The sequence below is a fragment of the Sebastes fasciatus genome, chromosome 8 (assembly GCF_043250625.1).
Source record: "Sebastes fasciatus isolate fSebFas1 chromosome 8, fSebFas1.pri, whole genome shotgun sequence".
Classification (NCBI taxonomy): Eukaryota; Metazoa; Chordata; class Actinopteri; order Perciformes; family Sebastidae; genus Sebastes; species Sebastes fasciatus.
Window position 1 is genome coordinate 26,670,553 of NC_133802.1, and position 12,499 is coordinate 26,683,051.

Sequence of the window (12,499 nt, forward strand, 5' to 3'; positions counted from 1 at the left end):
AGCAGAGGATGGTTTGGATCCATCAACCTCTGGGTTATGGGCCCAGCACGCTTCCGCTGCGCCACTCTGCTGTCAATCACCCCAGATGGGACTCGAACCCACAATCCCTGGCTTAGGAGGCCAGTGCCTTATCCATTAGGCCACTGGGGCTTCAATGACATTATTAGAGAGACAACCTACACAATGCATAGAGGGACATAAACAGCATGGAGCAAACATGACTAACTATTGAAAACATGAACAGGAGCATGAGACAAAAGCAGTGATGTAGTGAAGCAACAAATGCTATAGTCCTCGGCAGTCTTTGTCTGCAGCACAAACTGTTTTCCTGACATCGGCAGTCTGTACTGACATTATGCAATGATTTGTCTGAAACTTTTGTCTATTCGAGCCCAATTGCCCTCTTTACACCCCATTAGCACACATTAGAAGAGCAGTTGAACACTTGGGGCCCTGTATTACCAGACACTGACTGGTTTTGATTCATCAACCTCAGGAGTTCTCCTTTAAGTATTTGAAATGTTAGTCACTCAGCTTCCAGTAAAACACATGTAATTGAGAATGGTTTCGATTGTAGTCGTGACCTTTAAGACTTTTATCAAGATGGCACGACAGCTGGTCGCATCAGAGTGTTGCTTTGTTTGTCAGTGCTGCTGCTGATGATCTAAACAGGTTCAGTGTTACAAATGAAGATCCTCAATGTAAGAACAATTTGTCTGTGTCCTCTGTACTACAAGGACAGCTTTGTTTCCGTCATTAGTAAAGTGGAGGTTGAAGTCTTTTGACTTTCCTTAAAGCATTTATAGCAGAGGATGGTTTCGATCCATCGACCTCTGGGTTATGGGCCCAGCACGCTTCCGCTGCGCCACTCTGCTGTAAATCACCCCAGATGGGACTCGAACCCACAATCCCTGGCTTAGGAGGCCAGTGCCTTATCCATTAGGCCACTGGGGCTTCACAGTATGAGTACACATTGAGTTCCAATTTAAAGCAACAGTATGGGAGGCACAAACATTGGCTTTCAATAACACAACAATGGCCCCTGATGCTACTGTGGCAGTAACAGAGAGACAACAAAAAAGAAACAGAAAGAGGAGGATGAGATTGAGTTAGGAAGCAGTGGAAGAGACCACCCAGTAAAGCATAGATAGCAGAGGATGGTTTCAATCCATCAACCTCTGGGTTATGGGCCCAGCACTCTCCCGCTGCGCCACTCTGCTGGGACTTGAACCCACAATCCCTGGCTTAGGAGGCCTGTGCCTTATCCATTAGGCCACTGGGGCTTCAATGACAGTATTAGAGAGACAACCTAGACGATGCGAAGAGGGAGAAACATGACAAAGCAAGGCATTGAAAACATGGGGAGCATGAGACAAAAGCAGTGATGTAGTGAAGCAACAAATGCTATAGTCCTCGGCAGTCTTTGTCTGCAGCACAGACTGTTTTCCTGATATCTGCAGTCTGTATTGACATTATGCAATGATTTGTCTGAAACTTTTGTCCATTTGGTGACACCCCATTAGTACACATTAGAAGGGCAGTTGAACACTTGGGGATGCACATTACAAGATGCTGACTGTTTGCGGGTGCACATGCCTGTGCAAATAATTTGTGCTTTGTCTCTGGCATGATCTCTTATTCTCGATTTAGGTTCAGCCTATGTCACTGTTTTAGAGCTAATTGTTTTTGGAGCTTGAAGCAGACAAAGGACATCTCAGGATATCTTCGTCTTCCAACTTCCAGTCATTGAAAGGTCTTTAGGGCCAAACAGCTGCCCGTAAAACACTGATAGCAGAGGATGGTTTCGATCCATCGACCTCTGGGTTATGGGCCCAGCACGCTTCCGCTGCGCCACTCTGCTGTCAAATCACCCCAGATGGGACTTGAACCCACAATCCCTGGCTTAGGAGGCCAGTGCCTTATCCATTAGGCCACTGGGGCTGTTTCTGGTTGGTACGGCCAGTTTGAATAGTCTTGTCTTCATTAATTTGAACAAACTGATATGAGTATGATCTCGATGAATTTACCATTTCTCTCACCCCAGTCAGCCCTTTTGCCATCTCCTCATCTTTCCATGTATTTTATATCCAGTCTGTCATCATTTCTTTTCATTTATTTCTCAGTCTTGCCATCGATCTCAACAGTTCCCACTTCTCACCACGTCTGCCAATCTCTCCTTTTTTCTGTTTTCCCTCTCTTCCTCTCAGTGTTCACTCCTCAACGCATTTCATTCATCTATAAGTCTCTTCATATTTTCTCAACTCCTCTCAAACCATGTGTTTTCTATTAAACCCACATGCCAACTAACATGATGTGTAGCATATAAAGAGCAGATATAACAGGAGGGTGTTGAAGGTAGTCAGAGTCATTCATTACTTTTTTCTCAGATCCCACATCTGCCTCTGTCAGCCGTAGTTCAGATAATTGCCATGTGTTTGCAGAGGCAAGGCTGTGGGGCTTATTTATAGAATAAGGGGCAGCCACAGTGATGTGTCAGCAAACAGATTTATATTTTGACGGATAGATTTCTGTTTGTTGGTTTGTTAAATGTAGCGGGCAAAGCAAGAAGTTTTACCTTTTGGGTTTTGTAACCCTTTGAGAAGTCCTACAACAGGATAGTGTTGGATAATTGCATTATCTTTTTCATTTTATAAGTCCAGAAGAAGTTGAAGAGGTTTTGACTTTATCAAATTGCATTGAAATTAGGGCTATAGGTGATAAGGAGAAAATCAAATATCACAATATTTTTTACCAAAAACCTTGATACGATATTACGACGATATTGTAGAGTTGACTATTGGTGCTCTCACAAAATATTTACACAGTGAGATTTTTGATGAATAATGATCAGTAATGTGGATATAATGTCTAAGTGTGTAAAGACAAAGCTAGAACAATCTTGTAAGTTCAGAAAATTACATAAACTTTACTGTAATGCAGCATTTAAAACCAGGAAAAGACAACACTTATGCCATAATATGATACTGCGATTAGAGCTGTGTATTGGCAAGAATCTGGCAATACGATGCGTATCATGATACAGGGGTTACGATTCAATATATTGCGATATATTGCGATACTGTAAGCAAGGTGATATAAAAAAACTGTCATTGTATAAAGAACACACTGCCATATACATAAAATCAGACAGTGAGATTTGCATTTATCACAGTCCCTGTAACATCCAACAACATACAGTAGCACTACTTGGGATGGGTTCTTCACTTTGCAAATGAAGTAAGGTATTGGCTGAGTTAATATTTGCAATTTAACTGTTGATTATGAATCAATATGTGTTGAAATTTTTTTTGAGAATCGTTACAGTATCACAAAACATAATGTCACGATACTCGATATTTTCTTACACCCCTAATTACGATATCCGAAATGTAAGACGATATCTAGTCTCATATCACGATATTGATATAATACTGATATATTGCCCAGCCCTAATTGAAAATCTGATGGAGACAGATACGTCATTAGTTAGCTTTCTATTGCAGGTTTAAGTTTGCTTTTGCTCTTTACAAAAATGGGTTGTCAGTGGTAGAAAATCAGTGAATTTCTCACACACACACTATACACACCAGTGCCTCCTGTATAATTCAGTGAGGTAGAGCTGCTAGGGTTGAATGATTGATTCTCAGTAAAGGTGCCCATGCTGGAAGTTAACACCACCGTGATATTGAAAGGAATATTGACCAGATTATATTCTGTATGATCTTTGTGTCAGTTCAGATTCAGCCGCTTGAGGAAACACAGTGTATGTTTGAAAGGGGTTTATCCATCACTGCAACGGAATAAGCACCGCATGAATGCCCACCTGATACAAAACTATACATGATCTCTCTTTTAATAAGAGTGAAGCTGAGTTTGCTGCAGTGAAAGATGATAAATCATTAATAACTCCTTTAAATCTTCCCCTGAGGGAACCAATATTGTGTGCTAAAGCTACACTGGGTAATAATTTATGTTAATTACAAGCTGTATTCTCCCATATATCCCATTTCTCCTTAGGGTCTGGTTTATACACTTAAGATTGGAAAATGTAATCTTCTACCTCTCGTCCCTTTGGTATTGCATCTCAGAAGGTTGCCAGGTTGCTAAACAAGAGTATACTGTGTGCGATTTATCAACATTATTGGCCCGACGTTCTGGGTTTTGAAGTTCAAACCGTGTTTTATAAGCTCTTTCTGCCTCTCACTGCTATTTAGAGCTGCCAACGTGTGAAGCCATGCCTGGTGCTGCTTTAAAGCCTATATGTTTATGCTTTTAGCTTTGTGAGCCGACGCCAAGTCCAATCCACCGAAGAACACTTGGCAGTTCAAATATGAAAGTTAACACAAGACAGACGGACGTGCGATGTTCTCATAGTTCTCATAGTTCTCATAGTTTACGTGGTGCAACGGTGTAATCATTTAAACAACATTTAAGCTGCACGCTCGTTATCTGTGCTTTCACAATCACTCGTTATCATATAATCTGTCTGGAGATGTAGTTCAGGTACAGTGTGTCTGTTTGTTTGTTTGTTTTTCACAAAAGATACATTACAGTCTATTTTCTTTGACACGAGTGTCCAGTGCGATAAGAGAAATGAAGCTGCAAGACAAACAATTGACAATTATGTGTGTGTGTGTGTGTGTGTGTGTGTGTGTGCGTGTGTGTGTGTGTGTGTGGTAGATACTGCAGGTGTGGGAAAGTTTGTGTCTTTGACCAACATGTTAGTTTATGTGATGGTTTGTCTGTTGAAAAATTTCCTTCATAACTGGCCTCAAAATCCCTGACCATCTGTTACTTTAACAGATATTTGTAATGGGTGTTATGTGTATTTTTTATTTGATCTTTTTCTATTTTTTTGTTGTTCCTTATACCCATGCCTGTGTGTAAACCAAACTCCCCATTGTGAACATTAAGATATTGACTCTACTCTCCCCTATGGAGCTTGAGTCAGGAGTCAATTAGCTTACTTTAACTTGGCATGAAGACTGATGGTAAAACCACAACTTTAGATGCCTGGAGAGTGTATTTTTTTTCTTCATACAAGTGTATTTCATGTTAATTTCTCCCAGAATCCCTTGAACATTTTCAAAACGGAAAGGGCCGTGAGCCGATCTCCGCTGATTGTAATCCTTCGTTTTGTCCTCCTCTCCTCTGACAGAGCTGATCCAGAACGGCCGCCTGCTGACGCTGCCCCTGGTGGCCGGAGACCTGCACTCCCTGCTGCCTGACGAAGACAGGAGGCGTCTGTACGTGGCCATGAAAGATAACCTGCTGTCTACCAGTCTGGACGACATAACGCAGAACCCCCGCAAGGTTAGAACTGGAGGACACACATACCATCCGAGGCATGGTACAATACAAACATGCAGCAGATGAATGCTTGGAGATACACACATAAACACTCAGTCAAATGACAGCAGATTCAGATAACTCATGTGTCAGGGCTTTGATGGGACTAATTACTGATGATAAGAGGAAGAGGAAAGTCACACCCCTTTGATCAACTATCTTTCTCTAATCCCTTACTCTTATTACAGAAATACACATCTTTTCTTCCTCTGTCCCTCTTTTGACCCGCCCATCCCCCCGAACTCATCCCTACGCAGCACTTATTGCTCTTTATACTTCATGTTTTGTGGATTATATACAAATTGATTTTGTGACATATACACAGATTACAGTGCATTACTTTTCGTAGGTATAGCTACGAATGGTGTATGAGAACAGCCTAAACCGTTAAAGCTGATATGTACTCTAATCTACTACTCGTACACCCTGAATGAGATATGAAGCTCCTTTGTTCCATTTTTCTTTCCAAACTGACATTAATAGATACCAAGATAATAGGTTCCAGTCAGAACACAAATTATTTTCTGCACATTCCTACCTCCCCCTCTGTCCACGCTCACTGCTGAAATTTGGATCAAGTTATGAACAAAAGCAGAGACAGATGATCAGAATCATCAGGAAACACACAGCAACCTTTGTGAAGCCTTATAATTATTTGTATTGATTTCTTATACATGTGAGTGCTTCTGCTTTTGTGCAATGTCTGATGTAGTGGATTAATCAAGTTAATTTTAAGTGTATATCAACATTTTAAGGACCAGAATGTTCACATGTCATCAATAATATGAAGCATTGTGATATGAAGCTCACTAAAACCCCGAGGCGGACCCCCTGCTCCGCTCCGCTCTGCCCTCTCTAGATCCAGCTGGTCAAGTTCCCGCCCTGACACATAATATCACTCACTGATATCACTGATATCTGTGTCACTACACACTAAAGTCCTGCAATGCTACTCACCGGTGGTGCAAATGACAAAATGTATCCAGCATCAGTGTAAGCAATATTCATATACTGGAAAAAAGGCAACTTAAAAAATAAGTGAAACAAAAAACAATGAATACAAGTTGTTTTTTTTTGCTCAATGGAACAAGTGAAAATTCATTCGGTATGATTTCTTGAAATAAAATGTAATATTTAGGTCTTCCAAGAAAAAGAGATCTTGAAATTAGCTGGGAAACTCATTTTGAGCTATATTTCACTAGTATTAGGAAGTGTTGTGTGTCATAATAAGCCTATGCTCAAAAGTAGTACTTTTTCATTTTACAAGATATTCAAGATGCATTGTCTACAAACTAAATGCTACTCTTTAGGTGATTGTGTTAAGTAATTAGACTAATATTAGGGGTGGAAATCACCAGATCTGCAACTGATCTTTTTTTGCGATTTTTAACAGTTTGCGATATGCTGAGTACTGTGATAAGATATATTGCAATTTACTACCTTTTTTCAACTGCAAATCATGTTTGTCAACATCTGTTTTATCTAACAACAGTTTTCACTCTGTTCATCTCAGTTTTCATTCACACATCTTGAGGTCAAAGGTTAAGGGACCCCTTTGAAAATGGCCATGACAGTTTTTCCTTGCCAAAATTTTACATCTTTAGCATCAATTTAAATCAATTGGTACCAATGGATTCCGTTTTCTGGGTTCATATGATACCAGTATCTTCAGCGTTGAACACGCTACAACCGCCAGAAGACAGAATAGCGGCTGTCGGATTGTTAAGTGGTTAATAGTTTATATAATAAAAGAACTACTACTTGACGTCTGTGTATCAATACAATATATTGCATATCGATTTTTTTCCCCCACACTTAACAATTATACTTGGAAAAAATTTGCATTTTTACATGATCCCAAACAGGAAACACAACAAGTTTTAGGTGCACAGGAACATGAACTATGGATGGAAATCAGTTTAAACCAGTCTGCTTCTTTCAAAAAATCAATAATGGCTATTAGATTTAAGTTTCAGGTTTATAACTACTGCAGCTTGTTTAAAATCCAGACACACACGTGGTGACGGTTTGCCAAGCAGTCTGCTTAAGTTCAGGGTCAGAGCAAGGACAGCCACAGTGCCGCCTTTTCATAAGTCTGCCCTGCCCGATCAAATCAATACCCTCATCTGTCAGACATACACACAAGCTATCAGAGAGCCAAACAGGTAGGCAAGCAGACAAACAACCAGTGAGACACACAGACAGACAGCAGTCATGCTGGCCAGCCACCCACTCAGCCAGGCAGTCAGCCAACAAAAGGATAGATAGTCATAGTCTGCTCATAACTCAGCTCCGTGCTGGCTGTAAAGTTATATATTTGTACATACAGTATTTATAGTCTGTTTATACTGTTCCAGCTCGTGTTCAGCTCTTTCCCTTGTGGTGTTAAAACCACTCGCGGTGCCATATTCTCTACATTTCTGTTTATTTTCTCTGCTACTGACATCCAGAGCTTCTTATCAGTGCAGCACGTTATTCCTACATTTTTCATGATTTAAACCTAACACATACTTGGATATATGCGCAGTCTTGCTGGCTCAGTAAAACAGATTTTGGCACAGAGGGATGGACACGTAACTAGTTCCTCCAGTCCATCCCAGTTCAGGGCAGAGTGCCAAACGTGACGCTGTTGCCTTCAGACGCATTTTTCTTTGATCAGGGCTAAAAACCCACAAGGCATTCCTTCTGTGTGAGTCTACAGCTGGCAACCCACATTACACAAAGGGTCACCGAGGGTTTGAGTGAGTGCTTGTGGCTTTGGGTCGCATATTTGTTTTTTAGTCATTCTCTACTTCTTTTGTTTCCATTTTCTTTCTTTCTTTTTCAGCACTACTGAAGTACATTTGGACATCTGCATAATTCCATTATTTTTCTCCTCAGTGAATTCTATATTTTACATATAAACCCACATTCCTGCATGTTGTATAAACTGACAACCAGCACGCTCTTCGCAGAGGGGTAGATTTCCATTTACCGAAGTCTTTACCTGGTGAGAATCCTTTAGTGGTGGTCCATGTTCCTGTCAGTGTGTGGTATTTGGAGATAAGGAGGAACGTGGTCTCTAATCTAATCTGATCGTCTCGGCTCCGCGCAGGGCTCTGCGGGAATGACTGCATCAGGGAACGATTACTGGACATCCAGAAGAAATTGTTTCCTGAAAGCTCCATCATTTGTCATTAATCACTTTCGATGAGTTGGTGTCACATTTTCTAGATTGTAGCAAATTCTGACTTGTAGCACAGCAGCTCGAGAGTTTTCTGTTAGGGCCGGTATCCATGCACAGATCATGTCTTATTTCTTTCTCTATTAAAGTGTAACTGCACACTTAAATGTGTTTTTTTAAGCTATAGACTAAATGATATAACTGAACTGTGAATACTGGTATTAATACCAGTGTTTCATCACAGTTCAGTTGACATTTCTTCACAAATTTCATCTTCAAATCTTCATTTCATGGTTGAAAATGGCTCAATCTACTGTTTTAAATCAATCCCAATCTTGCAAAGCCAATTCTGAGATAGAGTCGACCGTTCGGGATTAATCTACGTCATGACATTTATACAAAAAAACAATGTTAACGTCCTCTATTCAGACCCCCCTCTTTGCCTCTCCCCACAGCATCTGTCGTTTTCACTTTTTCCCGTAACCACTATGTAGCATTACAATCACAGCACATCACAAGCCTGTTCTCTCCTTTCTGTGGAATGGAAATTAAGCCATGTGTGTTAAGACATCTGTGTGTGGATGACGCATTTACTCTTTTAGCGGCTGCTTTCATGCTAATGTTACACTGGTTACAGAAAATGTGGCAGTCACTCTTCAACGTCGCTGGGAGACTACTTCGACTTGGAAGAGCTGGCACCTGTTCTGAGCGCTCTCCTCCCGGTGAAGTGGTCTCTCAGCGGCGGGAAGGCAGAGGGACTGCAGGGTGCTAATTTTTGTCTCATTTGTGGTCTGACAAACAGTAAATTCATCAAATTCAGTGCCCCATTTTGCTGTTTTCCAAGCTACTGTAGCTAGCTGTATCATATATGTCGGAGCTGCGTCGAGGCTTTCATCATACGGATGTAGGCGTGGTTTTATCTCTCAGCTCCTTGCGCACTTTTTTTTAGCATTTTTCAGATTTGTGGTGGGTGGACTCAGGGCTCAGGCATGTTGGTGAAGTAACACAGATCAGGTCAGAGTTCACATTTGGGTGATACTTTGCCTCTTTTCATTTTAAAGTGATGTAAAACAAAAGTTAAATTCCTGCAATTCCTTCAGTAAACTTTGCAGTTTGTCTAGTATGTAGAGATAATTGAGGATGATCACTTACATCGATTCGATCTCTGCTTCACCGCTCCGGTCTTTGAGGGAATGACTGACTCAGGGAAATATTTAGATTAGTCATGTTGCTGCTATTTGACACTGAGCCACACTTCTCTCTCTCTCTCTCTTCTTATCGATGCTTCATCATTATTTCCTGCCCTGCTGGCTTGACATGAAAGCAGTGGAATAATCCCCATTATGTGTGTTTTTATCATTATGTACTGATTACGTTTACGTTTAAATCACTCCACTGGTGAAGTCATCCATTTTCTGATTAAAAATAAGTCTTTTAGGATGAACTAATCCGTTTAAAGTAAAACACACACACAACCAAACCTAAACAGGCCCGAAGCGAATGCTCTGATCCTTAAACAACCTGTGGATTTTATTCAGACATAGTGATTCAGACAGTTTAAAGAAAGTGGATAAACAGTGTCTCATGGTTAACGTCTCCATAACGTCTCCATATCTGCCCCAGAGCCATACATTAGACAGGTTTCATTGTTTCCTCATTTCTGCATTACGGTGGTCTTTCTTTCTTTTTCTGTTGCAACATTGTTGTGATACACATGGCACAAGAGCCCACATACATTCTGAAAAATTTTTTAATATAAAGTATAATGAACTGGCCTGTGGGCTGGCTGTTGATCAGAAAAAGACATGAGGCATGTATGTGGGCTTCTGTGTGGGCGAACTGTAACCAAAACAAATCAGCCAACATTTTTGCTTCGTAGCCAGAGTGCTGTTCTTTTAACATAATAAGCATACAGTCTGATTCGTCCTAGGTCCTGTCAGGTCCTATAAAAACTTAACATACATCAGACAGACTGGAAACTTGTGGCAAAGTAAAATAAACCTGACATGACATAGAACCAGTTGGAGCAGCTGGAGGCTTGTTTGGGTTAGTTCAGGTCCTTACAGTAGATTAGTACTTATTACAGATCAGGGCTGCCCAAAGTGGGGCACGCACGCCAACATGACGCATGTTCATTTAAAAGAGTCGGTAGTCCCGACCGATTTTACTGTGTTTTGGAGGCTGTAACAGGCTGGTTTGGAGCTAGCTAGTGAAGATACTGGTATCATATGAAATTAGAAAATCTAAGGAATCCATTGGTACCAATAATGTCGTAATAGCTTGTCCCGAATGAGGCTAAATAACACTCCAAATTTAGGCAACATTTTGGTGAGGAAAAACTGGCATGGCCATTTTCAAATGGGTCCTTTGCCCTCTGACCTCAAGATATGTGAATGAAAATGGGTTCTATGGGTACCCACGAGTCTCCCCTTTACAGACATGCCCACTTTATGATAATCACATGCAGTTTGGGGCAAAAAACATGCAGTATTTTGTGTTATTTTCGTCTATTCTAAAAATTGGTGTATTTGAATATTTCTACATGCTGGGGTCACTAAACAGTCTTGGAATTGCATAAATTGACTGGAAATGAGCCCAATTGTATTCAGCAGGTGGATTTTAAGGGGTTAACTATGTAAAAGCTAAAAGAATATTCATTTAGGGGGAACTTGGGATCCTAGTACCATTTTGCATCTTAACAATACAATACAATAAGTGAATACTTTTGGCCCTTAGTTCCAGGATTGAATAGCATCCTAACTTCAATACCGCCACACTCAACAATAGTTTACTGCTGTAACGAAACAAGTGGCACAACTGGAAGTGGTGTAATCACAGTCTTTACTACTTGCTACTCTTGTTCTGTTGTTGTATTGCCTGATGCTGTTTGTTTGGTACTGTCCGTTGATTGTGTGTCTGTCTGCATTTTTCTTGTATGTTTGTTGTCATATGTAATGCTTGTCATATACTGTATGCCACCACTGTCTTTTTAACTTTTAGATATTTCTTTTTATCCCCTACCCCCTTCCCTCAAGAGGCTTTGCCTTTTGCCAGGCTGCCATTGTAAATAACAATTTGTTCTTAATTGACTCTCCTGGGTCAATAAAAGTTAAATATGACAAAATGAAAAAAGACATTTAGCCAGATGTGTCCTGATTCAGTCAGCAAGAAAATCAGCGGATTGCTTCATCCAAACTCATAACAATAGTTGCATTATTGTGCACATGTAACTGTTGCTAAAGACTGTGTAGTCACAGTGTAATGGTAGATTAATTTGTCATGTTGCCACCGTCACTGCTGCTCTGACAGGTTGACTCATCATTAGCGCTGCTGCCAGTTGGTTTTTTATTTTCTCCTCCCTGAAGCTCTGCCTCACAATCTCCCTCTTCTCCTCCTGCTCTTTTTTCCCCATCTAGATTAGTCATGTTTTGCTGCCTCGCTTCCTCGTCAACCACCTGCCAAAGCCAAAAGCCTTTTATTGGGTTTAGCGTGAGTAATAAAAAAACAGTTTTTAAATCTCTCTTTTTTTTCTCTATCTCTCTCTCGCTCTCTGCAGCTGTACTGGCCAGCCAGTCCAGACCGTGTCCAAGAATGTCTCATGGCTGGGAAGGATCCAGAGGTGAGTCAACACACACACAGATACACACACACACATACTAGATTGCATAAGCAAAGTAACATGTAGCACGGTACCTACTGTACTGTTTTAAAGGGAAGAAAATTCATTTACACAGAATTCTTCACAGATATGGATCAGTGGTTTCAGGTCAGGTCATATCAGGTTTAACATCCTCCCTCCTTTGCCTGCTACAATGTTAAACTGTCTGAAGAGTTATGCAGCAATAAAGCAAGACAGTTGCATGATAGATCACAATCTACAGTGTAACTAAAGTTGAATGAATCTGATTCATTTGGGAACAATAAACAAACAAGAGAGGTCTGATGCTGGCGAGGATATCAAGGTTAGCTAGATTCATTGAGACAACA

General features: G+C 40.7%; 1 protein-coding gene and 5 non-coding genes across 7 annotated transcripts in view; 1 reads left to right on the forward strand and 5 right to left on the reverse strand.

Moving 5' to 3' along the window:
- The window catches only part of sema3h (sema domain, immunoglobulin domain (Ig), short basic domain, secreted, (semaphorin) 3H), a 78,594-nt gene that overhangs the window by 26,295 nt on the left and 39,800 nt on the right, over positions 1-12,499 (forward strand). For both annotated transcript variants that reach the window (XM_074644687.1, XM_074644688.1), the window contains exons 2-3: positions 5,159-5,313; positions 12,069-12,131. In XM_074644687.1, coding sequence (XP_074500788.1) covers positions 5,159-5,313; positions 12,069-12,131 — 218 coding nt within the window. The remainder of the gene's footprint in view (positions 1-5,158; positions 5,314-12,068; positions 12,132-12,499) is intronic.
- On the reverse strand, positions 78-150 carry trnar-ccu (transfer RNA arginine (anticodon CCU)). The gene has a single exon. It is a non-coding gene; the product is annotated as a tRNA-Arg (tRNA).
- Positions 804-875, reverse strand: trnam-cau (transfer RNA methionine (anticodon CAU)). The gene has a single exon. It is a non-coding gene; the product is annotated as a tRNA-Met (tRNA).
- Positions 882-954, reverse strand: trnar-ccu (transfer RNA arginine (anticodon CCU)). The gene has a single exon. It is a non-coding gene; the product is annotated as a tRNA-Arg (tRNA).
- trnam-cau (transfer RNA methionine (anticodon CAU)) lies at positions 1,790-1,861 on the reverse strand. Its single transcript has one exon. It is a non-coding gene; the product is annotated as a tRNA-Met (tRNA).
- On the reverse strand, positions 1,869-1,941 carry trnar-ccu (transfer RNA arginine (anticodon CCU)). The gene has a single exon. It is a non-coding gene; the product is annotated as a tRNA-Arg (tRNA).